This window comes from Lentinus tigrinus (genome assembly GCF_003813185.1).
Source record: "Lentinus tigrinus ALCF2SS1-7 unplaced genomic scaffold L226scaffold_2, whole genome shotgun sequence".
Lineage (NCBI taxonomy): Eukaryota > Fungi > Basidiomycota > Agaricomycetes > Polyporales > Polyporaceae > Lentinus > Lentinus tigrinus.
Window position 1 is genome coordinate 224,162 of NW_027137911.1, and position 25,296 is coordinate 249,457.

The 25,296-nt window shown below is 54.9% G+C and overlaps 12 protein-coding genes across 12 annotated transcripts; 4 read left to right on the top strand and 8 right to left on the bottom strand.

Moving 5' to 3' along the window:
* Positions 1-7: 7 nt before the first annotated feature.
* On the bottom strand, positions 8-3,144 carry L226DRAFT_529147 (exocyst complex component sec15 subunit). Its single transcript, XM_067679540.1, has 12 exons — positions 2,608-3,144; positions 2,255-2,549; positions 2,078-2,199; positions 1,757-2,023; positions 1,605-1,706; positions 1,445-1,554; positions 1,339-1,396; positions 1,198-1,281; positions 983-1,137; positions 637-925; positions 442-579; positions 8-307 (listed from the first exon to the last, which is right to left on the bottom strand). The coding sequence occupies exons 1-12, from the start codon at positions 3,097-3,099 to the stop codon at positions 86-88; spliced, it is 2,334 nt and encodes a 777-aa protein (XP_067541261.1). The 5' UTR covers positions 3,100-3,144; the 3' UTR covers positions 8-85.
* A 157-nt stretch (positions 3,145-3,301) lies between these two features.
* On the top strand, positions 3,302-4,677 carry L226DRAFT_529148 (phosphatase). The gene is made up of 7 exons (XM_067679541.1): positions 3,302-3,435; positions 3,499-3,608; positions 3,660-3,730; positions 3,781-3,882; positions 3,943-4,091; positions 4,150-4,341; positions 4,397-4,677. The coding sequence occupies exons 1-7, from the start codon at positions 3,404-3,406 to the stop codon at positions 4,449-4,451; spliced, it is 711 nt and encodes a 236-aa protein (XP_067541262.1). The 5' UTR covers positions 3,302-3,403; the 3' UTR covers positions 4,452-4,677.
* Positions 4,623-5,745, bottom strand: L226DRAFT_452654 (Bin3-domain-containing protein; the record flags this gene model as incomplete). The annotated part of the gene is made up of 5 exons (XM_067675075.1): positions 4,623-4,775; positions 4,830-4,983; positions 5,044-5,467; positions 5,521-5,642; positions 5,702-5,745. The coding sequence occupies 5 exons, from the start codon at positions 5,743-5,745 to the stop codon at positions 4,623-4,625; spliced, it is 897 nt and encodes a 298-aa protein (XP_067541263.1).
* A 185-nt stretch (positions 5,746-5,930) lies between these two features.
* Positions 5,931-7,982, bottom strand: L226DRAFT_608049 (alpha2 tubulin). The gene is made up of 9 exons (XM_067685879.1): positions 7,901-7,982; positions 7,819-7,850; positions 7,541-7,751; positions 7,183-7,484; positions 6,669-7,115; positions 6,534-6,616; positions 6,449-6,483; positions 6,318-6,388; positions 5,931-6,264 (listed from the first exon to the last, which is right to left on the bottom strand). Exons 1-9 carry the CDS (start codon positions 7,959-7,961, stop codon positions 6,163-6,165), a joined length of 1,344 nt encoding a protein of 447 aa, XP_067541264.1. The 5' UTR covers positions 7,962-7,982; the 3' UTR covers positions 5,931-6,162.
* A 372-nt stretch (positions 7,983-8,354) lies between these two features.
* L226DRAFT_476604 (alpha1 tubulin) lies at positions 8,355-10,271 on the bottom strand. The gene is made up of 6 exons (XM_067676716.1): positions 10,200-10,271; positions 10,027-10,058; positions 9,764-9,974; positions 9,234-9,708; positions 9,027-9,181; positions 8,355-8,972 (listed from the first exon to the last, which is right to left on the bottom strand). The coding sequence occupies exons 1-6, from the start codon at positions 10,258-10,260 to the stop codon at positions 8,563-8,565; spliced, it is 1,344 nt and encodes a 447-aa protein (XP_067541265.1). The 5' UTR covers positions 10,261-10,271; the 3' UTR covers positions 8,355-8,562.
* A 247-nt stretch (positions 10,272-10,518) lies between these two features.
* On the bottom strand, positions 10,519-14,645 carry L226DRAFT_529152 (alpha/beta-hydrolase). The gene is made up of 19 exons (XM_067679542.1): positions 14,496-14,645; positions 14,342-14,441; positions 14,220-14,288; positions 13,880-14,168; positions 13,814-13,829; positions 13,728-13,751; positions 13,648-13,677; positions 13,549-13,588; positions 13,437-13,489; positions 13,164-13,381; positions 12,654-13,108; positions 12,377-12,596; positions 12,299-12,320; positions 12,201-12,241; positions 11,828-12,151; positions 11,409-11,772; positions 11,291-11,352; positions 11,023-11,237; positions 10,519-10,970 (listed from the first exon to the last, which is right to left on the bottom strand). The coding sequence occupies exons 1-19, from the start codon at positions 14,536-14,538 to the stop codon at positions 10,814-10,816; spliced, it is 2,742 nt and encodes a 913-aa protein (XP_067541266.1). The 5' UTR covers positions 14,539-14,645; the 3' UTR covers positions 10,519-10,813.
* L226DRAFT_529154 (phosphatases II) lies at positions 14,531-15,979 on the bottom strand. The gene is made up of 5 exons (XM_067679543.1): positions 15,732-15,979; positions 15,394-15,662; positions 15,280-15,333; positions 15,196-15,230; positions 14,531-15,145 (listed from the first exon to the last, which is right to left on the bottom strand). The coding sequence occupies exons 1-5, from the start codon at positions 15,782-15,784 to the stop codon at positions 15,020-15,022; spliced, it is 537 nt and encodes a 178-aa protein (XP_067541267.1). The 5' UTR covers positions 15,785-15,979; the 3' UTR covers positions 14,531-15,019.
* Positions 15,980-17,809: 1,830 nt separating this feature from the next.
* On the bottom strand, positions 17,810-18,837 carry L226DRAFT_453043 (uncharacterized protein; the record flags this gene model as incomplete). Its single annotated transcript, XM_067675107.1, has 6 exons — positions 17,810-17,860; positions 17,913-18,034; positions 18,089-18,242; positions 18,295-18,366; positions 18,427-18,732; positions 18,790-18,837. The coding sequence occupies 6 exons, from the start codon at positions 18,835-18,837 to the stop codon at positions 17,810-17,812; spliced, it is 753 nt and encodes a 250-aa protein (XP_067541268.1).
* A 1,171-nt stretch (positions 18,838-20,008) lies between these two features.
* On the top strand, positions 20,009-20,708 carry L226DRAFT_565545 (uncharacterized protein; the record flags this gene model as incomplete). Its single annotated transcript, XM_067683809.1, has 2 exons — positions 20,009-20,035; positions 20,097-20,708. The coding sequence occupies 2 exons, from the start codon at positions 20,009-20,011 to the stop codon at positions 20,706-20,708; spliced, it is 639 nt and encodes a 212-aa protein (XP_067541269.1).
* Positions 20,709-21,044: 336 nt separating this feature from the next.
* On the bottom strand, positions 21,045-22,250 carry L226DRAFT_565546 (uncharacterized protein; the record flags this gene model as incomplete). The annotated part of the gene is made up of 3 exons (XM_067683810.1): positions 21,045-21,325; positions 21,385-22,004; positions 22,069-22,250. The coding sequence occupies 3 exons, from the start codon at positions 22,248-22,250 to the stop codon at positions 21,045-21,047; spliced, it is 1,083 nt and encodes a 360-aa protein (XP_067541270.1).
* Positions 22,251-22,422: 172 nt separating this feature from the next.
* L226DRAFT_452149 (uncharacterized protein) lies at positions 22,423-23,792 on the top strand (the record flags this gene model as incomplete). Its single annotated transcript, XM_067675044.1, has 4 exons — positions 22,423-22,574; positions 22,630-22,813; positions 22,886-23,350; positions 23,400-23,792. The coding sequence occupies 4 exons, from the start codon at positions 22,423-22,425 to the stop codon at positions 23,790-23,792; spliced, it is 1,194 nt and encodes a 397-aa protein (XP_067541271.1).
* Positions 23,793-24,244: 452 nt separating this feature from the next.
* L226DRAFT_565548 (uncharacterized protein) lies at positions 24,245-24,960 on the top strand (the record flags this gene model as incomplete). The annotated part of the gene is made up of 3 exons (XM_067683811.1): positions 24,245-24,409; positions 24,471-24,712; positions 24,777-24,960. 3 exons carry the CDS (start codon positions 24,245-24,247, stop codon positions 24,958-24,960), a joined length of 591 nt encoding a protein of 196 aa, XP_067541272.1.
* Between the last annotated feature and the right edge of the window lie 336 nt (positions 24,961-25,296).

Genomic DNA, 25,296 nt, shown 5'->3' on the forward strand with positions numbered 1-25,296 from the left:
ACTGGGCAGTGCAAAATGCACGTACTCCCAATATGTGCACACGGCATGATGACGCACCGCGGCGTACTCATGCACAAGTACAGAATTAGCGGTTCTCTCCGGGAAATAATCGTCCAACGGCCTCGGCCTCTTTCCTGCGCTTCTCACCCCGCTCTCGTGAGGGTGCGTCGCGACACTCCATGCCATACCGTGCCAGCTTTTCGAGCAGTGCCGCGAGTCGCTTCGGCTTTACCGCGGGGTATGACGTCTGGCGGATCGATTGGACGAGGTACGCGTTGACCGCGTCGGACATGACCACGGATGCCATCTGGACCAAGGGATCGTCGCAGTCAACATCGGGGAAATCACGGTGAGAATAGAACGGAATTGAAAGAAATGGAGAGCCAAAGGCAGATGAATGTATGTATGAGGAATATTGATGGGAAATGAAGATGTACGTACTGAGCGCAGTTCAGTGAAGGCCGCGCCGTGCGAGTGGCCGTTACGCTTGAGCTCCTCGTCGAGGAAGTCGACGTCGAGCAGCAGGTTGGCTATCGCGTTCTCGTTCATCATTGGGATGTCGCGGCCCGTGAGGAAGTCCTGTTAAACGGGCAGCTTGTAAGCACACAGCGCAACGGAAAGGGAAAGATCACGCACGAGGAAGCAACTGGCGATGTAGCCTACAGCACCGCGGTATGCCTCCTCCTTGTACGTATCCTTGAGCGCCAGCGAGTCGACGACGGTCGTGAGCCAGTTGACGAGCTCGTAGAGGTACATGCTCGGCGCGTCCTCACGCGTGCTCGGTGTCCAGTCGTACTCGGATAGCCCGAAAAAGTCGTCCAGCTTAGAGCTCATCGCCTCAGTGACGCGGGCGATGGCCTTCGTACGTGTCACGACGAAGGGGGCCGCCGCTTTGACGCGGATCGTCCCTCCACGTTGGGATGAGCTTATGTCGTCGGAAGTCAGCCAAGATTCTATCGAGAAGGGAAGTGATACAACAGACCGGATGTTGGTTAGCGACCGCTCGAGCTCTGTACAAGAGATCTCAAAGTGCTCTAGATTGGTGATGATCTGTGCAATCTGGGGAACATTCGCTGTACTTTGCGCTCGCTTTGCCAACGACTCGCTGATATATGTAATCAGGATCGTATCCAGTGACTGAGAGGTGAATGGTGTTGGTGAGCGAAGCATGCATTGCACGCGTAGTCGACCGCAAACCTTGCTGAGGAGGTCGTCAATGTTGCGATGATGTTGGGAGACGCCTTCGATGAACTGGTAGAAGTTCTGCACGAAGCTCCGGATCTGGGTATATGCGTCTGAATCAGTCCGGTGCAATGCCCGTCAATGGGAGAAGCGTACGTCTTGGCAACACAAGTAGTAGCCTTGCGACCAAGGCAGGTTGATAGGCGCAGGACTCCTAGTGATTAGTGAGCAAATGATAAGACGAGACGACGGTCAGACTCACGACTGCAATTGACTGCGCTGCTCCCGGGTGAGCCATACAGTGTCCATCACGCTCTCCTTCTCGCTGTCCTTCTCGACATACATCGGCTGCAAGTCATCTTGTGCGATGATCTGTGCGACGCCATGAGAGGTAACCGCCAATCCCCATGGTGCTGACTCACGTTCTCGAAGCGCTTCCCAAACTTGATCTCGAGGATATTCACGTACTTCTCGAACAGGCGGAGAATGAGAGAATGAATACTCGTGGTCGAGTACGAGTAAGACTGGTCAAGTTAGCAGACACGAGTGCAATCCGCCAACGGTGTAGCCATACCTCGAGAGTCATGACGAAACCAAGCAATGCCTCCTTCACTTTCAGGTAAATGTCGGGGTCGTTCTCATTCTTGAGGATATCCTCTACCGCCTTACTCAGTCGGCTGATGAGAGCATCCCAGAGGTCCTCAACTTCGCGCTCGGAGCGGAAGCTGCCTGTAGTATTGAGTACATGAGTCTCGATGATGAAGTAGCCGACGATCTCCTGTGTAATGGAGGGCAGAGAGGACAACGGGAGAGGTTCCGGGATGATGAGGTCAGATTGTGCCTGGGAGAGCAGCTCAGCAACTGCTTCACTAACAAGTGAGAGGCAGAAACATACCTTGCGGTCAGCCTGATACGACCGCCGAATCTCATCCAGCGAGTCAAGTGCACTGTATATGTGGATACACTCATACAACGGCTTGAAGTCGACCTGAAGCTGGTCATTGTCCAGGACGTTGTCTGTCCCAGATATGATCAGTCGTCTTTACTGCGTGAATGGTTTTGCTGTGCATACATTCAGTCTTCTCGTAAGTGATGGTCTCCACAGCGCTGCCCACGCGACTTGACTTCAGCATGGGGTCCTTGTCGCGGCGACTCCGCCACCGTCGTGTGCGCATCTCCATAGCTTCCAACGCGAGCTGGCCTATCTGCGCGCTGACATTCCGGATGTCAAGGAGCCACTGCTTCATGGATGCCGTTACCGCGTCTTTGATTTGCCCACGTAACGAAGGCAAGGAAGACAAGAGATGTTGGAACAGTGGTGTTTGCGATAGTGATGTTGGCGGCATGCTCTCGATGTCCTCAAGAGACTGCAATAGATTTAATGCTAAAGAGATGCACAGTACCAATATAGCATGAAGTACGGACCCGCAGCGCACTCCAGTACTTCCCCTCCTTCACCATCTCGCCCACCCGGTTCACGACGTCAAGGACGCGCAGACATGCCTGGAGGCCGTCAATCGCCTCGTCCAAGTTTGCCGCGGTCTTCTTCGTCTGCAACAGTGCCTTCTTCTTCTCCACGAGACTCTTTCCGACTTGGGATACACTGGAGTCAAGAGTTGTAATCTTCTCCCTCAGGTTGGTGGTGTAGGACTTGATGGAGAAGAGAGTAGAGACTGAGCTGATGAACTCCTGGTAGTTGTCGCCACATATTGACTCTATCTCGGCATCCTTGGACTCGATGAGGGCCTGTAGTGTGCGTAGGTATACTTCTTGTTGTCTGTTCGCGTGTATCTGCTTGATGATAGGACCGAGCTGCTCAAGGTTCTCGGACGAGGAGGCCTGGTCGAGCAGGTGTATTTGCTGCAGCTGCTGGTCGATGCTCTCCTGTGTGAACTGTGGTCGCCGTCGAGGAGGCATCTGTGAGAGCAGACTAAGGTCAGAATGTCAAGCCAAGAGGATATGGGGGTGTAGTCCGTGACTAAAAGACAGGGTAGTAAGTAACTATCAAGGTCCAAGGCGAAAGCTAAAGCGTTTAGAGGCGGTGTTTAGCAACAGCCGGTCCGGATCTCGGGCCACTCTCGCCTATTTTCCATGCTCCCCAGCTCGACCGTCGATGTCCGCCAGGTCTGTCCGTGTCCCATAAGTAAGTACCGACGGTCACGGAACAAACCCGAGGTATTCGAGCGGCTGCGTATCTTGTCCACCAACTACCACGTACACGATGCCAGCAGTGACCCTAGAGTTCGACGCCATGTAAGTATGCTTCTCGTTTTCCTAGATTCCGAGTCACTGACACTGATCTAACCATCGCATTAGCCTCTTCGATATGGACGGCACCTTGGTCGATTCGACCGATGGTGTCGTAGGTGCATGGGAGCTATTCGCAGAGGTATACCCCGGCCTCGATGTTACACAGGTCCTGAGCTGTACGTACGAAATGGTTCTCGTGGACGAGATGCTTACCTGCTGCACCACAGCTTCTCATGGGGTCCGCACAGTCGAAAACCTGGAGCGGTTCTGTGGTGTCACTGACCCGGACGAACTCGAGGTGAAGAGCATGGTCACCTCTCTACGCTGAGTCACTGACCACGCTACCAGCGTGAGGCGAGGCGGTTCGAGGACGCCATCGTCGCGGAGTCCAAGAAGAACGGACGACAAGGCATCGTCGCCCTTCCTGGAGTTCGTGAGATCATGAAGGAGGCACGTCGCCAATCGTGAATTAATGAGCCCTACGCTTGGCCTGTTGACTTCTGATGTTAGCTAGGCCCGCATTGCAAACTCCCGAAACCGAAATGGGCGATTTGCACTTCGGCAACAATTTCATATGCCAGTGCTGCATTGAAAGCGGCTGGCGTCCCCGTGCCAGACGTCTTCGTCGTGTCTGAGGACGTGGAGAAGGGGAAGCCAGAGTATGTTCCGTCTACCGCCGTTCGGTTGTCTCAGATCGGCTACTAATGCGTTCCCCAGACCCGACCCTTATCTGCTCGGTGCGAAGCGGGCGGGAGTCGACCCTGCCCGTTGTCTCGTCGTCGAGGATGCCCCTGCAGGCGTCCGTAGCGGGCGTGCCGCGGGCTGCAAGACTCTTGGCTTGATCACCTCTCATACTCGTGAGCAGTTGGAGGAGGCCCAACCGGATTACCTCGTTTCAAATCTTTCGAAGCAAGTTATCGGCACTTCCTGCGTCATTACTATCTGCTGACCTCACTTACTCCAGGGTCACAATGAAGCCCACAGAGAATGGCGTCCAGGTCATCATTGATCTCGACTAACTTTTGCTTCCCTCGAGCGTTTGCCCGATGACAGTCAACATAGACGTACGATGCCGATGTCTCCCACATTTATACACAGCAAGGCATTGAGCACTGAAGGGTTCCGTAGAAGACAATTTTTAGTTATTGCTTCACATAGAGGTCAATTGAGCGTCGAAAACCTGTATACAGTCACAAGCTGTTAATGACCATAGATTGGTTGTAAGACTCACCGCCCTCTCCAGCCGTGCCCAAATGCTGACCCTGCCCGAAGCCGAGCTTTCGAAGCTCAGTCTCAAATTGATCCGGTCGAAGCTTGAGAGTCTTCGCATTCGCCTTGAGTCTCTGTTTCGCCAGTTAATGCGCCGGCTTACAAGTGTACACGTGCCAAACACATACAGGATCCATCCGCTTTGCCTTCCCGTATGTCTCCCATTCTTGTGGCTCGAGGATGAACGTGCCGCCGGGTCTCAGGACATCATGGACTCGGCGAAAGAACACCAATAAGCCCTCGTCTCCCCCATTTAGGTGGATCCACTTTGAGATAGAGAATCTGCATCATGGCCGATGATTCAGACATTGTCCCCCGATATCAGCAAGTATGTGCACTCACGCAACTACAACGTCGTAACCTTCATCGTCCTCTGGTATCTCGTTATTCACCCAGTCTGCGGTGCGGAAAGACACATTATGCGGGAACGAATCAGCCGCATTTCCATGAGAAGCAACGTCCGGAATAGGCAGCGGCCCAAACATATGTTCGAAAGACGCTGGGAAGTAGTCGGCTGGTCCTGCGCTCATGTCTGGAGCCGCGCCTTCATCGCCGACGTCAGGCTCCGATTGCGAGATGCGTCGCCGTTTCCTCCGGTCCGAAGGTGAAGATCCCGTCCCATTCGTCTCTATGGTGCTGTGTACCGAAGAAATAGGAGGTGGAGGTCCCTGCTGAGTCCAGACGGACCGGCGGTGTTTCCACGCGGCTCGGACGAGCGTGTCGTCGATGTCGACGCCTATGACCCGTATGGCACCTAGAGTCTGCGCTTACTCAGAGAAGATCAGCCGTTAGAATGGAAGCAAAATGTGCATGCCTCACCAATCTCGCATGTCACGATGCCTTCGTTGCATCCGACATCGAGGACCCGCTTGCCTTCGAAGAGGCCACGTGGAACCAGCGCAAGTCTCTGGTCACTGGTCGACGGACGTTTATTGTAGTACCTGTTGTGTTTCATGGTTACATGTGCGGTATAATGCAAGGAGAAGCATTACTTCCTCACCCGTGGTAGTTGCCATGAGTTGGCGGGTTGTTTCTTGAAGCCATCCTACTTCGTCGGGTTACTTATCGCGCAGCAACTCCCTACTGCTCGAAATACATGCGGATAGTTTGCTAGCTTGCTCTTTGGAGTTGTGAAAGCAACCCCAGCGCTGGACAGCCTGGGTATGCTGATGGTTCAATTGCAAGCGTGTCAAGCGCCCGACGGAAGCAATCCTTGGCATCGGGTCCTTGCTCGGTTCAAAAACATGGTCATCGACGTCGACTACTGCAACGCGATATGATAGCAGCAGTATTCAATCGGCTTGGTATAAGAACACGACAACGACATATCACATTTCAGGACAGCGCAGACAACAGGAACGTACTCAAAGAGGTATTGTAGCCAGACTTAGATGACCTTCGGTAGGTAGGCTATGATCGTGAAGTGAGAGCAAAGAACAGAACCGCATCCTTCCAACACGTTTAGTACTCGCCCTCCTCCTCGACATCGCCAGAGTCAGTGCCGACTTCCTGGTAGTCGCGCTCCAAGGCAGCAAGATCCTCACGAGCCTCAGAGAACTCACCCTGTAAACGGCAGTGAGCAACAGACGCAACACATGAGCGCATCAGGAACGCACCTCCTCCATACCCTCACCAACGTACCAGTGCACAAAGGCACGCTTGGAATAGAGGAGATCAAACTTGTAGTCTTTACGTGTAGCAAAGGCTGTCAGACAACCATCTCCGTCAACACATGATCATGACTTACCCAAGCGAGACCAGGCAGCGGAGATGGCAGTCGTGCTGATGGAGGGATTAGGCCACGAACATACAGAGCTGATGGAGACACTTACTTCGAGAGCATGCACAGGCTGCGGGTGGTCTTGGCAAGGTCACCACCAGGGACGCAAGCAGCGGGCTCGTTGCAGATACCGAGCTATGCGGAAACAGTAAGCGAAGGCACAAAACTAAGCCGCAGACAATCAGACCTTGAAGCCGGTCAAGCACCAGTCGACGAACTGGATCGTCTTCTTAGTCTTGATGCTGGCCACAGCGGCAGAGGTGTCCTTGGGGACGACATCGCCACGGTAGAGCAAGCAGCAGGCCATGTACTTGCCCTCGCGGGGATCGCACTTGACCATCTGGTTGCCGGGCTCGAAGCACGAGAACGTCATCTCCGAGACGGTGTTCTGCTCATGGTAAGCCTTGTCGGCAGAAATGAGGGGCGCGAAGCTGGCGACCGGGAAGTGGATACGAGGGAACGGCACCAGGTTAGTCTGGAACTCGTTCAAGTCAACGTTGAGAGAGCCATCGAAGCGCAGCGACGCCGTGATCGAGGAGACGACCTGGGCGATCAGGCGGTTGAGGTTGACGAAGCTGGGCTGCGAAACGTTGAGCTTGTTCTTGCAGATGTCGAAGATCGCCTCGTTGTCAACCTGGTACGACGTCGTGTCGTGTGATAAGGACGGTGTTGAACAAAGGATGATAAGAGAAGTGGCGTACCATGAACGAGCAGTCGGAGTGCTCGAGGGTCGTGTGCGTCGTCAGGACGGAGTTGTAGGGCTCAACGATCGAGCTCGAGAGCTGAGGAGCGGGGTAGACACAGAACTCCAGCTTTGACTTCTTGCCGTAGTCGTTAGCGAGGCGCTCCATGAGCAGCGCACCGAAGCCAGAGCCAGTTCCACCACCGAACGAATGGAAGACGAAGAAGCCCTGCAGACCCGTGCAGCTGTCCGCCAGACGGCGGATTTTGTCCATGACGGGATCAATCAACTCCTTCCCGACAGTGTAGTGACCACGAGCATCTGTCTCCCGACGCGTTGAGTTGGTTGACATTGGGGGATCCACAAAAAGGACTCACAGTTGTTGGCAGCATCCTCCTTCCCAGAAATCATCGTCTCAGGGTGGAACAGAGAGCGGTACGGACCCGTCTTGACATCGTCGATAGCGCCAGGCTCGAGATCGACGTAGAGCGAACGAGGAACGTACTTGCCCGAGCCGGTCTCGGAGAAGAACGTGGAGAAGCCGCCGTCGTTGTGGGTCTTCGAGCTTTCAGCAGGACGACCGTCGGGCTAGATCATGCCAGGAGGCAAAGGTGTCAATTGCTAGATGAGGGAAAGTTTTGGGGAAATCGCATACGTTCAGCCCGTGCTCGAGCGTGTAAAGCTCCCCTGTTCCCAATCAGAGCCTAATCGGTCGATATGGAACGCGAGCGACTTACAGCATGCATTTCCGATCTGAACACCGGCCTGCCCGACGTGTAGAGAGATAACTTCACGCATGATGACGGGGACGGATGGGGTGAGATGACGGTTAGAGGGAAGGAGGGTCGCGAGCAGGCAGTCGCGTCGCGGGCCAAATCTTGTCACCCGGTTCCGCGCCCAATGGCAGTCATATCAACGCGTGTTTCCAGCGCTACTTACCAACCGACCAATCTAGCCCTTAGCCCACTCTCATAGAATGATCATTATTTATCCGAAACCTTACCATATTTTTTCCTGTTATAAGCCACTTTTCACTGTTCAGTAAGAGAAGTATCTTGATATTATTATGATAGAATTATGACTAGACCATAAGGTAAATTTCACTTACAACTAGACCATTATTAGCGACGGAACAGTTACCTCGCAATGGCCATGCTCAACAAATGCTCAATCGCTCGCACAAGGATGTCTCCGGTCATAATGTGCAACGAATTCCAAAAATTACAACGGGGAATATAAGGATGGTATGATTGTGAATGCTCGGCCTGGGGAGCAAGTGGGATATCGGTATGCGTACTATGCGTAATTTCGTGAAAAGGGAGTGTACCAGAGAACCAGCTGCCGCATTACCATGGAGAGCAAAGCAAAAGCGAAGCTACGACGAACAAAGCCAATCCCTTTAATACTCGCCAGCCTCCTCGGCGTCGGCCGAGTCAATGCCAACCTCCTCGTAGTCCTTCTCGAGGGCGGCGAGATCCTCACGAGCCTCCGAGAACTCACCCTCCTCCATACCCTCACCGACGTACCAGTGGACGAACGCACGCTTCGAGTACAGAAGGTCGAACTTGTGGTCAAGACGGCTCCATGCGGTCGAAATGGCAGTCGTGTTGGAGAGCATGCACAGACTGCGGGTGACCTTGGCGAGGTCACCACCGGGGATGTGCGCAGGGGGCTCGTTGCAGATACCGAGCTTGAAACCAGTCGGGCACCAATCGACGAACTGAATCGTTCGCTTGGTCTTGATCAAGCTGACGGCAGCGTTCGTGTCCTTGGGCACAACGTCACCGCGGTAGAGCAAAGCGCAAGCCACTATGATGATGCTCAATGCCAAGAAACAGATCTCATGGACATGGAGATACTTACTGTACTTGCCCTCACGAGGGTCGCACTTGACCATCTGGTTACCAGCCTCGAAGCACGAGAAGGTCATATCAACAACCGAGTTCTGCTCGTGGTGGGCCTTCTCGGCAGAGATGATTGGGGCAAAGGTCGCGAGAGGGAAGTGGATGCGCGGGAAACTGCATGGAAGCGTCAGGGACGGCGCTCATTTACGACAAAAGGAGGACGTACGGAACCAAGTTAGTCTGGAACTCGTTCAAATCGACGTTGAGAGAACCATCGAAACGAAGGGAAGCCGTGATGGAGGAGACGACCTGGGCAATGAGACGGTTGAGGTTTGTGAAGCTAGGCGACGTGATGTTGAGGCGCTTCTTGCAAATGTCGTAAATGGCCTCGTTGTCGACCATGAACGAACAGTCGGAATGTTCGAGCGTGGTGTGGGTGGTGAGGACTGAGTTATAAGGCTCAACGACGGAGTTGGCCATCGTCGGAGCGGGGTATACGCTGAACTCCAACTTGGATTTCTTGCCGTAGTCCGTGGAGAGACGCTCGAGGACAAGCGCACCAAAACCAGAACCAGTTCCACCGCCGAACGAGTGGAAGACGAAGAAGCCCTGGAGGCCATTACAGTTGTCCGCGAGACGGCGGACCTTGTCCATGACAACGTCAATCTGCTCCTTGCCAATGGTGTAATGACCACGAGCGTCTATGTATACCAATTAGACAAAGGCAGAAGCACCAGAAAAAAAAATGCCACTCACAGTTGCTGGCGGCGTCTTCCTTGCCCGTCACAAGAGTCTCCGGGTGGAAGAGACTCTTGTAGGTACCGGTACGAACCTCATCAATGACATTGGGCTCAAGATCGACGTAGAGCGACCGAGGCACGTGCTTGCCGGAAGAGGTCTCCGAGAAGAACGTGCTGAAGCCATCATCGTGGTGGGACGGGGAGCTGTCCAGAAGGCGACCATCGGGCTGAAGATCTCGTCAGCATCACTACATGGGAGGAAAGGAGGGATATACTCACGCCGAGACCATGCTCAACGGTGTAGAGTTCCCCTGCAACGCAATAACCAATATACGTCAGTCTTTCCGCATATAGCCACTCGCGGGAAGATAACACGACCAGACGACGCGTCAATTGGATGGATGGACACGATTTGCGTGTGTGGGGAGGAGGAGAACGGTGTAGAAACTCACAGCAGGCGTTACCGATCTGCACACCAGCCTGGCCAACGTGGACGGAGATGACTTCACGCATCTTTTCGACAAACGATCAAAGAACTGCCAGACTCTCGATGAGAAACAGAACACTGTTGGACGCGTCGTCGTCAACTTACAGGGGTATTGGAGGGGGGGCAAGGAAGAGGTCGAGAAAGACGACGCACAACCGGGCGAGGGCGGAGGGTTTAAGTTCTGAAAGGGAAGAACCCATGCTGACTTAGCGGTTCCCACGCTCGTCTTCCCATCTGCAGATGCATCGAACCACCAGGTTTCCGCGCGCACGCCATGCACAGACGGCGTTGAAACTGACAAAATCCATCGCTCGGGTGCGTAACAGACTCTCGAGGCGAGGCCGGGAACCATAAGAATCCTATTGTACATGTTCGCTACGTGTAATTATGTGGACGAGGTAGGCTAGGCAGATGTAGTATGGGCGCGATGTTTACATGGTCGAGAACCTGTGTGATATATGCTGGACATGTCCGTGTATGATGCTTTAAGGGTATCTAGCTGTAGAGTGATCGTGTATAGTCCGTGCAGAATGGAAGAATTCAACAGAGGTGCCTCTAATGGCCGAGAGCGTCTTCTCTTCACTCGTCCGTCGGCGAAGTGGTGGACGGTTGTCCGGATGAGGAAGCTTCGGTAGAGCTGAATTTCTCCCTTGTTGACCGCAAGGTTGAGATTGCATGCTTCTTACCGACCTCCATCTTCTCGTCGACCTTCTTCGAGCTTTTTCGCATGAATAGTCTGAGCGGAGCAGTGTCAGTAGAATGCGATGCTCCATGACCTCGAAACTTACTCGATCAAGGATTGCCACATGCGCAGACCATGCACAGGAATGAACTGCGCGTGCACTTGCTGCTCCGACACCGACTGCTGAGGAGGCTTAAGAGGATGGTCGCGAGGATCGAACACGGCTCGAACGGCGTCAGATGTCTTGAGCTTGGGAACACGGCGGTGTGTAACGGGTGCACTATGGTAGAGGGTCTTCTTCAGCAGTGCAACCGCTTCAGCCTGAGAACAGGTCAGTATGCCAGAATAAAAACATAGAGATCTATCGTGCTCACAGTATCCTTCCTTCCTGCAATAGCGCTGGGAGGGGGTCGCTCGTCTGTAAGGTCAAGCAGTCCTATAGTTCCGCGTTTTGAGTACATCAGTCGACCGTGATTGAGATGAAGAGCATACCCCAACGTCTCTGAGGCTGAATCTCTCCGGCAGACAAAGAAGAAGCCCGGTCTGAGACAGACGCCCTGGACGTCTGAGTCGTTAACTCCCCGTGAATCAGACCTTGCTCCCGGGCGTGGTCAAGCAAGCGCTGCGCTTTCGCCTCATACCGCTTCCGCTTGCGGATGACATTGTCAGCGGTGCGCTTGTACTTCCTGTCCCACTTCTCTTGCCCCTCCTGCCAGCGGCGAACGGGAAGTTCCTTGATGACTCCGATCTCCTGCGGCGGGACACGGAGTGCCTCTATCTCCTCGGCAGGCTCCATTGGGCGAACGTTGCCCAGTGCGTCCACGCGCTCCCTGACCATGAGCACAGCAGGGATGTCCTGGAAGATATTGAGTACAAGTAAATGGCACGACAGCGCTGCGACGGGTACACACCTCACCGCTAGTCTCGAAAGGAAGTGTCTCGGGTTGCTCCGGTAACCTTTCAGCCTGGCCGTGCTTAACCTCCTGCTCTGCCTCCTGCTCGTTGGAACGGTACTTATCGATCTCGGACTGAGTTGAACTCAGGAGAGGCTTTGCAGTATCAGGAGTCTTCTCCGAAGGAGATCGATGCCGGTCGCGCTTATGGACAGGTTCGGTGTCGGATATTTGAGATGGAGGCCTGTGAAATTCTGGGAAGGGATTCCGCTCCAGGTGCGCTCCAGGGTTGTCGACGACATGCTTGACGAACTGCGCTATCGCACGATACGCGTATTTCGCCTGTGACGAGGTGAGTGGTACGCAGGAGGCGTTCCAATACGTGACGCACGGGCTCAGTAAAAGTGAACACAGTCAATACGTGGCACATGTCTGTACGGAGCAATCTTACATCAGCAAATCACCCTCACAGAACGAGTGTTTGCTTACCATCGAAGACCTGTAGGTGAACCTGAAGAGAGATGCATGTTCAAGAGGAACTGTGTTAGACATGAATGGCAGTCCTACCTTCGTAGGGGTCTGGAACTTTTCAGCATTTTCCTTCTGCCGATGCCCTTCACGAAGGACCCCATTCCGAGTTGGATACTCCTTGGGATGTGCCGCCTTGTGAGCCATGTATACAATCTCGTCCCGGAGACACTCTCCGTTTCCTGCGAGAATATAGAGAGGGCAGAGATTCCCTAGAGATGACTGCAAGATCGGCGAGACAAGAGGATGCGACAGTTGCCTGATTGACGAAGTCAGACGCCGATGATTTAAGTCGGCTTATATGCATGAGACGTACTCTGTGGTAGCATACAGCTGGATCTGCGCGCGTAGTTCCAGCGGTGTAGTATTCGGGTCTTGCATGAGGACCTTCGGAGGCTTCGGCTCCCAAAACTCGAATGCGGCATCAGTGTCTAGGTCTTGACTTGGTTCCGGAGTATCGGTCAGAGTCGCAGCATTCTCAGCATCCACGCAGTCCTGTTCTTGCATCTCACGTTGCGGAGGAGCGCCATCCGGAAAGTCCTTCAGGTCAGCAGAATGCACTTCCTCCCCGCGTTCAAAGGTCTGTCTCAGTCGCTGGTTGATTTGGTCAGCCACTTCGCCAGCGTCTGGCTTGAGCTTGTCAGCATGTCCAGGTTGAGGCGGAGGGTTAGTCTGCGTAGGAACAACGCGCGTATAGCCACCCTCCGGCTTCACATGCACAGGCCAGAGCGGTGATGGTTTGTGAATGAACCCATGAGGAGGGATGATGTCCTAGAAGGCAGCATATGAGCAAGACCTTAGTGAAATGCGAGACGCGCCTACGTACCGTGGCAGTGTTGGTCAGCACACTGGGGAAGCTATGCGTCAGGTCGACCCATGGACTGATCAGAATGGCCCCGGCAGGTTGAGGAAGTCCCAAATCTCGCAGTACGGTAAGCGCTGTGAGGCATAGTGCAGCCCCTGCCGAATCTCCGGCGAACACCATCTTGGAAGGAGGGACGGGCTTGTGAACGGAGCCGGGAGGCGGCGATGTCAGATAGAAATCTGGACGTGTTGCGTGAGAGGTTTTAATGACGAGGATGTGCGGCGGAGTACTTACAGGCAGCCAGGACATCCTGGAGAGGGCAAGGCCAGGGGTATTGCGGTGCCTTCCTGTAGCCAGTCGGCGATCAGAAGGCAAATGCGGTCCACATGGCATGGGCGCAACTCACCGATAATTTACAGCGAACGCTCGTCCCCGCATTTTCCTAGCTATGAAGAGGTGGCAGTGTGAGCGGGCAATTGGAGCCCTGACGTCATGTGGCACATACCATAGCGTATGATCTGGTACCGGTGAGTATCTGCGCTGTGTAAGTAGCCAGCATCTTCGCATGAGAAGAACAAAACATACTGATGGACCCCCAGAAGTATGCACCTGCGGAGAACTCAACTCAGTTCGCGTTACTTGCGTCATCATGCAGCTAAGCCATGACCAACCTCCGTGCACATAAAGCTACCGCTCCGTGTCAGCAATGAGGATGTACTGTCGAATAGCTGGCATACCATCACTCTGTCCAAGTGCTCCATACGCAAGGTAGTCTTCTCTTCCTCCGTGTAGTGGTCCTCTTCTGCGAACGAACGATCGTCAAGGTATTCCTTCTCCGTGACCCATTCGGCGTCAATCCAGTCAAGTCCACGGATTTGCCACCACCGTTCGCCACCAACGACGCGCTTCAGCTCCTCGGGACCAAACCATTCTATCAAAGCATCCGCCGCCTGGTTGCATGATGCCAGGGGGATCTTCACGGGCACAACCGCGCACCAATAAGGTGCAGGGACATGGGTGTTCGTGCTGGAACGAAACGTCAGTCCGCCGCGAATGACTGAAGCGGATGTCACATACAAGGCTTGTAAAGACTCGACAGTGTTCTTCGTCCCGAGTTCTATGAATGCTTTGACGATATGGAAGGCCCTGGGATGGTATTTCACACTTTGCACGGCTCCGGAAAGGACATGGACACGTACTGGTCATAGAAGAGGTCGTCCAAAGCTTGCTCTGACTTATCTCCATCCTTAAGCTTGATGCCTTTGCGCTTGGAATGTTTGAAGAAGGTCTTGATGACGACTGAACGAGAGCGTATGGTCAAAACGGCTTAGTTTCCACAGAGAGACGCCGCACCAGGGGTTATATGAATGGCAGCAGAAGCGGTCGTAACTGGCATTGCGAAGAAGCGTTGTCGTGATAAAGAGTGACGAAACTAGGTATGTGAGATAACTTAGAGGGTATGGCCAGTAGGGGTGAAACGAACATGTCCCGCGCGAAGAGAGCATGGCCGCTCTCAGCCACCGACGCGCGCTCTGTTTGACACGGTGGAGCCGGCCACGCGAGTTCTATTATAATCACGAACGTTTACCCGGTCAGTGTGAGTACCGAATCGTTGGGTCAAGAAATGAGTGGATTGCAAAGCGGGAGAGACTAGGAGATATAGTAGGATACAACTTGGACTAACTACCGCAAGATGGTGTTACAACAGACAACAGAACGAGCGGCGAGGACGGTAAGAAGACAGAGAAAGATTTGAACATAGATAATGGAAGCAATGTCGGTGTAGACGTCTAGGGTAGTGGGACGCGAGATGCATCCATCTAGGAGTGCCAAGTCACGTTATTCAGATATTAGTTGATACTGCAGTAGGATAGGATTCAGCGACGGGAACTGCCTTGGCCATGTTGCTGGAGGTAACGGTCGATCTTCTGGCGCCATTTGATGTATATGCCTTCGCTCGGCGACGGGTTGTATTGACAGAGGCCGAAGAGGACCAGCTGCTCCTGTAATATCTGTGAGGCAAGCGATATTCACCATCGACGTGATTGCATACCTGGAAGCCAGGGATGATCCAGACTTGCTCGCGCGCTATCAAGGCGTTAGACACAACATCATAACAAAAGGCCGATGTAAATACCTCTGCGGACGATCTCCATAGCCTCGCTAGCCTCAATGCGCCGGGAGTACATAACTAGAGGAAAGTCAGGATCAGCTCTAAAGCGTTGATCCCCCAGAATGGAGCAGTACTCACGATATGCAGCAACGACGGTGGCACTGCGAGACAGGCCTTGGACGCAATGCACGAGCACAGTTCCTCCTGCGTTGATAGCCTCGTGAATGAAGCGGCAGGCTACAGGCAGGTGGATGAGTAAGTCGGCATAGTCGACGTCCTCGACGCGGATGCGGAGGTGGCGGATGCCAGAAGCGGGGTTGTCCGCCGGGATGGGCTCGGAGCCAACAGAGACAATGTGCGTGATACGTCTATCTGCGAGCGTCCTAGGAGAAATGGCAGCGTCGATCCTGCGAGGAAAAGGTGGGAGTTCCATTAGAGAAGAACTGTCAGTGGAAACCAGTGCATGGACCACATACGTGCCCAAATAGAGCTTGCCGTCTATGATTGCGTTGATATTCCTCCAAACCATCCTTGTCCAAGTGCTGCTCGTGGGTTACCTGTCGCGCTGGGCGAGTGCTTCTTGTCGCGCTGCCGGACTGGAGAATGACCGTCGGCACATGCTGGGTTATGTAGCCTCCGCCCTCCGGCGGTCGCGCTGTGCTCCCGCCGGGTACAGCGACAAGGCTCATTCGCGGTGAAGTGGATGGCCGGATGCACAACGGCGTCATGGCAGTTGCTGAGTGCAGGGCGGTACACTTGCACAGGAATATACTACTCGACGGCGCCGATGAGGCGCACGTGAGCGCGTACTCCCGAAGCGCCCCACGTGTCGTCTGAGCTTGACCGTCAACGTCATTGCTCTGCCAGTTCTGCCATCCCGCCGCTGTCCGCTCGTCCATAACTCTCTGAAGCTGTAGCCTTGCTGTGTCTCGCCTCTACCGGCAGTTGTTCTCAAGACTCCTCCTCGACATATCCTCAGCCGCAAGCTACCTGCATCGTGCACCGTCATTTGCCTCAGGCGATACACAACCCGCACATTATATCTCCGGAGAAGTCTGGCATCAAGAAATACGAGTGATCGAGCGCAACTAGATCCATCACAGTTATACTTCTCCGCGCGCGATTATTCTGCCGTTCTTGGACACTAGGCACGAAGCCGCCCTGCTTCCTGTCACAATCTGCCAAATCTCCACGCGATCCTGGATCTCGGGGACTCGCTCAATATCTGCGCAGGCGTAGTAGCATCTCGGGATTATTTCAGGATGACTATCATGCTTGATTTATTAGGACCGAATTTGATGCTCCTCCCATCCATATGTCGCTTGTTTTGTGCACTCCCTCGCGCTGAGACGTGCCTCAGCTCCGACCTTTCTCAAGCACCGGCGATATGTCTCCACGGTACGTCTATGACACCACTGGCATGGATACGAGCTGCGTCGCAAGATATCGCTTCAGCTCTTCGTACTTCTCCGAAGCGTTAATTGGTCTGCCTCGTGTCTGAAACTCTCGCCCTGAGCTGACCGGGATGAGTCAAGGTGAGATGCATCCTCGCCATACACGCGGAAGATATTCGCCTCCGCTTGTCCAATTGTCTGGCCATTCCACCACCTAGCATTGCATTAAGGTGGATAGGGAATGAAGCGAGTCCTCGAGGTAGAGGCTGTATGGAAAGGCGGTGACTTCTCGAACCTAGTTACCATATATGGTAAGAGTTGGACCGTACACTCCGGAGCCACGTCTGCCGGATACCTTGACGCCGTTCTGTTGCTTGTATGCAGATCTTTCGCAGCCTTGCCGTCACTGTAGAGTGTGGGGAGATACAGAGACGAGTAGCATGTGGCTCTCTCGGAATTCTCCCATAGCTCCGGGTGCATAGGCCCTCGTCTATTTGTCACTGGAAACCGGGAGACCAACGAGTGCAGAGCGACAAGCGGGACTTACTTTGTGGGACACGCCCGGAAAGCAGTTTCAGACTCTACGAGAGTGCTAAGAGACACCTCTTGATAGGTGAGTATCACAAACAGGCAATAGGATCAGGGTGACTGCGCGTCCAGATGCTTGCCCGCAGTCTCACTGCAAGCGCATGTCCCTTTTGCACCAGGCGATAGGCGAGGACAAGGGCAAGCGCTGGTGCACAAAGGAAACCTGTCGACCGCCTATACGCTGCCTATGGCCCAACACGTGACGTTTTTGGATGATAGCTGGACGATAGGTTAACTACGCTCGCCACTATGCACCGCCTATAATCTGGTGCAGCAGGGACCCGTGCTTGCAGTGTCTGCGCAATAGACTCATGCTGGACTGACACAGGAACAGCAAGTGCAGTGCTGCTGGTATAGCGATAAATATGCTCAGTACATGACGCCACTGTGGTCGCGTATAAGCTACTTGTAGTTTGTAGTACAGTCTTGTGTTGTAGATGCAGCCAATTAGTGTATTGTCGTCCCGGCTACAAGTGAACATGTATGAGATACAACGCAAGTTGGCACAGCGAAAGACCACCGACTCACTTCGTGAATTAAGGCGTGATGCCATGCGTGGTATAGGCGGCCACCTAGTCTCCGATGTAGTGGCGAGAGAAGAGGTCATTTTGAATCCAAAGAACCTGCGGACATGTCAGGAACATAATTGATCAAGCAAATAGCAAATAGACGTACCTTGTTGATGGCGGAAACAGCCTCGACCTTCTCGGAAACAGGGCAAGTACTCTCCGGAAGTTGAAGAATAGCCGTGTGTAACACCGTTTGGATCCAGCCAAGCGTCAAGGCAATGTCACGATCTTGAACGCACGTCAGCCCACGACACAGGTACCCGGAAGTTGCCTAAGACTCACATGGTACGTTCAGGGGTGCGATGCCCATCGTGCGCTGGTGCTTAAACGGCGAAGCACCCGTGTGCATGATCCCGACCTTATCCATGTACGCCCAGGTCTTCCCGGTCGAGTAGTCTGCCGTAAGCACCCGACGCGCCCATGCCTTCATGAACACCTGGAACACAGATCAGTCCCGGTCCGAACGTCACTGCACACTGCGAACGTACCTTCCGGAAGACGATTTGGGCACTGTCCAGTGTAAGCTCCTCCAGCGTCTGGGGAAGGGGTCCATCAAAGCCCTGTAACGTTCCGAGGAGTCGGTGTGTGTGGATGATGCACAGGATGGCGAGAACACGTACCTGATTCCTCGTCATAAAGACCTTCTTCGTGATATCGAACTCGAAGAGCTTCGCGTACATCCCATCTACGAGCGATGGGATGACGTCGTGCACAGAAGGCGCAATCTTACTGATGATCTCAGCGTCGCGAGAGGTGAAGTTGAGGAAGTCGGTGAGGTAGGCGATACGATCCTCCAGCGACGTCTTGATTAGGAGAGGGTCGACCTCCTGTGTGAATATGGGACATTGATGGGTGTCGTACTCGGTGTGAGATGACGAGGAGTGGAGAGGCGTCTGCGAGTTTTCGGTCTCGGTAGGGGAATGCGACTCAGTTGACCGCGAGGACGACTTGGTGCTGGCCCTGCTGCCGGAGAAGGGGCACACGAGCGGGTCCGTGGTATCGAGGTTGAGCGACGCGAACTGCTTTTCCATGTCGAGAGTGGGGCGCGGGGTAATGATGGACTCGGTAGATGGGGAGAGATCACTGAGGAATGAATCTCCTGCCTGGTATTAGGCCAGACGAGAAAACCCGGATAGCGTCTGAGCGAGTTTGCGTATGGGGTCTTTAAGAAGGGCCTCGAGCACGAGCGTTGTTCGGAAGATACAGGGTCAAATTGTCGGCGAGGATGGCAACCCCGCAGCGCGGAGGTCAGTCAAGAGAGTCGAGAACGAGGAGGCGGTCGACCTAGCCGCGGGTCGTTGGGCGCGAGAGCGGCCCAGGCACGGCGGTGCCTGCCAAACATGGCCGTATGTCAGACGCTGGCTTGCCGCCTTAAGGCAGAAACCCACAGCCATCGTGCCTGTCCCGTTCAGCCGTCTTGCAATCGCGAGTGACGGCCAGTCGGCGACACGAGCTTCGATAATACAAGACGCCACAAATGTCGCAAATATGTGGGCCGCGACTGGTCGAAGGCATGATCACCGATTCAGGACGGCATCTTGAGTACTGTACCGTGTTAACCATGGGCTTGTGCGTTGAGGACCACCTCAGTGACGGCAAGAAACGCTTGAAAAAGACTTTCTTGGGGTCGAAGAACCGTGAGCCACCGTATCAGCCTGTATCATCTGCCCTAGCAATAGAGTGATCTCGGCATGCCTCCATCCGACAGGAGAAGAGAGAAGGGACGCACCGGATAGATGTGAAGGTGGAGACGACGTCAGCGCGTCAGCATGCATGCGCTAGTTGTCAACCACACGCCCATACGACCCTACTGTGTCTTACTACATACTGGCTGACATTCCAGTATGTCATTAGCCGACTCGGATGAAGAGGCTCTTTAGCGGCATTCTCTGTTGTCCTCAAACTCCCAGTCAAGACACGCCAGCGTGATGTGAGCTCTCCGTGTCGGGCTATGCGCTCATTTATACTTACGTTACTCGAGGTTTGCTCCAGAGAAGCTCAAGCCTGTCAGTGTCAAGTAGACTCTCGGTTGACGCGCGTAACCCAAACTCACGTGCGGCGTGACGCGCGCGTGTACAAACAACCGATCGCGGTGAACAAACTGGAACGCGGCTTCCACTCCCAGGACCTCAGGCTGCCTGCCAAGATACCCGTTCATGCAATACCACATCCTCTCTGCGCCCACCTGAACACACCGTAAACATGCCAACAGTAGTAGAATGGGATTCGGTGCGTGCACTTGTGCTCTTGAGTACTGGCAATTAGGCTCAGACCTCTATGTGAATGGCAGGGCGGTCACGGCCACCATCGGCACAAGGTGTCTACCATCCACGGCTGGGTCACGAAGCTCCGCGGCACCATCCTTCGCAACAAACACACCCGTCACGCCGGCATCCGCGAGATGGAGGAAGCCCGCGCGCTGCGCATCTACAAGAGGGAGCACCCCGAGGAGTTCCGTCGCACGCGCGGGGGCGGGCTCTTCTGGTTCATCCCCGGACGCAATCGCAGCAGCCACTCACACCATCACCATCATGACCACCACGACGAACACGATGGACGCGACCACCACCGTCACCGAAGCCGCAGACGGCACGAGGCTGTCGTCGTCGATGACCGTGGTCGCCGTCGGTATGCGACGGACGCGTACTATGGCGAGCGGCATCACGGCCACTGGCTTCGCTTTGACCACCGTGTCAGGCCGCACCATCATGGCTGCTTCTCGCTCTTGATGGCTCAGATCTCCGGCGATGTGGAGCGCAAGGCGGCTGCGTTGCACCACCGGGAGAGGGTTGCGAAGGAGAGGCGGCGGGAGAGGCGGAGGCGAAAGCGGCAGCGGAGGGATGAGGCTCTTGCCGTCAAAATTGACTGCGCCGTCAACAAGAACCGTTGGTGGCGCAGGTGAGACTTCGATGGAGGTGCAGGCATCACGAAATTATGTTCTTTTACGATGGCACGACCGATTCGTCGGAATTCTCTATTGGCATGGAGCTGTTGTATGTACACGTACTGTAGTTCCGTTCTGCAACCAGAATCCAGGTATGCATGTGTTACCCATTAGGGCGGTGGATGCGAAATTGCCGTTACGCAACGGAGGTATTGCTATAGAGGATGTGAGATAACCAATATATGGGCTGTGAATAAGCTGCGCACAACAGAGGAGGACATGCACCATGAGCGACTATGTCACCATTCGCAGGCATCGACGTGCACACACCATCGCCGAAGTCAACACCAACTGCTACTCATCCTCATCCTCATCCTGCCCATCTGGCTCGACCGGGTTGGCAGCAACGTCCGGCGCCGAGACTGCCTGCTTTTTCTTCTTCTTTCTCTTGCGCTTCTTCTTCGGCGACGCAGACTGCTCCTCGTCAGCCACAGGAGGTGGTCCGGATAAGTTCAATAACGGCTTCCCAAAGGGATCGAGACGCAGAGGTGAAGACTGCGGTGCGGCTGAAGGCGGCCGTACAGGGGTTGCTGGATTTTGTGGTTGGGAACTCGGTGCATCATTTAGTGCGAGCTCTGAGGTGAGAAAGCGTTCTGTCAACAGTACGGCTACGATGTGATGCAGGGAGACATACTTGGAGACGGTGCCTTCGTACTGACGGGTATGGGGAGCTTCGCGGACAACGAAGGTTCTGAGACACCGGGTGCCGCGGAGGCCTCAGTTCCGTGCTTGCCAGAGACGGGCATAGAGGCGGGTTCTCGCGGTGCGGATGCGATAGACTGCGGGTCCCCTGCACCGTCACTGTGCGCCTTGTGCTTCTTTTTCTTCTTTTTCTTCTTCGGAGTCGAGGGACCCTCACCATCTTCGACGACAGCTCCCTTGGACGCAATATCTTGGGGAAGAGGGCCTGTGGTGCTCGCTTCCTGCGCCGCCGCTTTCTTGGAAGGGGACGCAGCGGGAGGCGCCGAGGGGAGGGCCTGCACAGAGTCTGCTTTCCCCTTCTTCTTGTTTTCTTTGGTTTTTGGAGCGAAGGGGTCTATCCTGGCCTTCTTGGTGATCACCCGCGCACGACTGTCCTCCTCGTCATCCGAGATGATGATCGGTTGAGAGGCAGCATTGGCGGAGCTCGAACCGAGGGCGTCCTCCTCCTCTCTAGCACGCTTTTTGCTGTTGCCAACCAGCTTGTTACGCAACTTTGCCGTCTCGCGGCTGAGTACGCCGGTAGACTCGGGCGCGGACGCACCGACACCTAACCTACGCGAGGGAGTATGAGCACGATACTCATGGCATACCAGGAAGAGTAGTATGTAACACTTACCTCGGTGGCTTTCGCATATACTCCTCTAGCTCTCGGTCATCATTTGCGCTTGAGGAAGAGGGAAGTTTGGCCTTAGAGGCCTTCATCCATCCCGAGACCAGATCATGTGTGAATGCCATAGACATATCGATTTGGGCTTGCAGCGTCTCCAGATCCATGCTGTCTTCCTCCACGTCCGCCATGGTGAATAGTGTGAGAGGGGCGAGTGCGCCCTTAGTCTGAGTTCCGAGCCAGAGGACGAACCAGAAGAAAGTGGGAAGCAAGGTGTGTCTTGCAGGCGCCCATAACTTGCTCTGCATCCACGACTCGTAATCTCACCCGCACTCCTCCTTTTGGCCTTTCATTCTCAAACTCATGTCGCACGCGATCAAACGAAAAGCAGAGGAATTAGAGGACTCCGACGATGAGGAGCCAATGCTGGGACGCCAGGTACTCCCGGTGGCAAACCTCCCGGATACCTTTGACGGCGTGCCAATGGATGGCATGCAGTACCTCTTCACTGTACGGTATGGGTGATTTAGTTCTAACCTTAAGTGCCATTCACTAAGACTTTTGAAACAGTCGCGATGCACGGTCCCTTCCCCATGTCACCCGAGTAGTCAACCCCTACGAGCTGCCGGATGTGCCTGCTCCGTCTGCTGAGGCACTGGCGGTAGGAGCGGACTCGGGACCGTCACACAAAGCTATCCTCCCATCCGAAGAATGGCGTGAAACGTTCTTGAGGCGGTTCAAGAACTTCCGTAAGGTACGCTGCACCTCCGTACGCACACGGAGGTTGAGCACTAACGCTACTCTGCCCCGCCCGGCTGTACTGCAGAATTCCACCCAGCCCACTATCCACGTTCACATCCCTGATTATAGCTCGAAGGTGATGCCGGACAAGAAGGAGCGCGACCTGTGGTGGGCGTTCCTCGCGGGACGGCCGGAGAGTGAGTGGAATCCGCCGAAGAAACTTAAGCAGCCCAAACCCACGCGATGGCAACAGCGAAACATGAAAAAGGGATTGGCCGTGAGGGAAGAAGCTCCCGACGATGCTGTTCTACCCTATGACGTCTCGGACGTGCATAGTGAGTCGCCCAGGGCGCCCACGGGTCCGCCCTTCGCCACACCCTCTACGACCCCAAGGGACCTACCTCTACCTTCACCTCTGGTTCCCGACCCCCGGGCCGGAGAACTATCAACAAGCGACCCAAAACTCATGGACGCGGAGGACGGTGAGATACTACCCCTCGTGTACCTACCTCGAGAACCTACACCGGCACTCATGCAGCACATCGATCATGTACGTCCGATTTCTCCCTATGTCGACTGAGACCTGATTGTATCCACAGCGTTACGCCCTGCATCTGTTGATGTACTTCGGACACTGGATAGAGCGTCGCCTGGAGGAGGGACGGCTCCCGTACACCGAGATCACGCAGTCGCATGGACGCTGGATCTTCTCGCTTCTGTCCCGAGTCGACGACTGGATCTCCGGAGACGAGACGAGCCTCCTGCGCGGGCTCGCTCGGGGCTGTATGGGACTCGTGGCGGAAACGCGGCGGCGTTCCATAGCCGCAGACGGGATAAAGGCCGGAGATGCAGCTGAGCTCATCGACGAGCGGTCGTGCTGGATGATCATTACGGCTATTACAGGGCTATGGGGACAGACAGACTTGTGGGCGGATGCGGAGAGTATTCTGTGCAAGTTAGAGCAGGACGGCCAAGAACGTGCCGCTGTCTGAAATGCACGGCGTGGCGTCGGTATGTGACATGCAGAAAAATTGACACCGGTGCATTTCCGTGGACTTGAGTCAGGTTGCCAGGACGATGGGTGTGCAAGACAGTGAGCGTTACATGCAGAACGTCAATTCTGCAGCGACGATGTAATGCGAGCGTGACCATGGACTGTCGCCTGTTCCCGAGACGGAGCTGGAGCCCGAGGCAAGCGAGGGCAAGCGCGATTAAATTGGGTTTTGTGGCAGTGACGGGGCCTGGACTGCTACCGGATATGGGGTGGCGGCTGGGGGCGGTCTGAGGAGGCCATCGTTGGGCTGGCAGCTTCTCGCCTTGTCTCCCAACCGTCACAGACAGCCTTCCCCTCTGCCGCACGCTTCGTCGCGCATCCTCCACGTTCCTTTCCCGCTCCTGTCCTTTAACTCCATCCCTCACCAGCACGCCTCGCTCCTCGACAGCTATGCGTTCCGTCGCCACCCTCCTCGCCTTCGCTGCCTCCGCCCTCGCCTACCAGGTCACCCAGCCCACCAACGCGACCGGTTGGACCCTCACCGGCCCCAACGTCGTCGCATGGGACAAGGTCTCCACAGACCGCGCCAACTTCACCATCGTCCTTGTCAACCAGGTACGAGAGACATGTTCAGAGAGTACGGGGCGTATGGACTGACCAGTCTGGCGGGCGGTAGGCCGTGTACCCTCCCACATCTCAGGTCCTTGCCGCCCTCGTTGATGGCACCAAGGGGTCGATGACTGTGAACCCACCCAGCGAGGGCTGGAAGGCTGGCTCTGGCTTCCAGGTCAACCTTGTTCAGGACAGCGAGAACCTCAACTCCATCCTCGCCCAGTCCAACCAGTTCACTATCTCGCAGGCCTCCTCCAGCCTCTCTGCAACCACGACTGGCTCTGTTACCCAAGGCAGCAGCGTTTTGTGAGTACTCGCCGATTTTGATCACCTCTACTGCCTCGGTTTCTGACCCGACATCGTCCTCCAGGACCGTCACTCCGACGGGCAGCACCGCTACCGTTGCTACGACTGGCAGCACCACCGACGCCCTCAACCCCACCTCCTCCGACACCTCCACTACGCCCACCGGTAGCAACGGTGCTTCCGCTTCCATGGGCATGCAGGCTGGCCTCTTCGCCGGTCTCGCTCTCCTTGGCGCGTTCCTCGCCTAAAATGTGTCGGGTGGTGTTCGGTGGACGATCTCTCCTCTCAGTAGGCTTGTTACGAACTTGGTCTGTCTCTGACTCGAACGATGGTTTACGTACGATTGGACTATCCCGCACTCTAGGGTAGATGTTCCCTCCCCTCGTTTGTGGTATTTGGACTGTCGCCTCGCTGCTCGTTACTATATAGTTGAGTATCACGAGCGTGCATCACAATCTATACTAGTGTCTCATCCTACTGGCCTGTGGAGGACAGTTTGAAATTGCATCGAAAAACAGTTGGCGACCCTGCTAAGTAAGTATGCCCGCGGCGCCGGCCCGGTTGAACGAGCGGCAGCGATGATG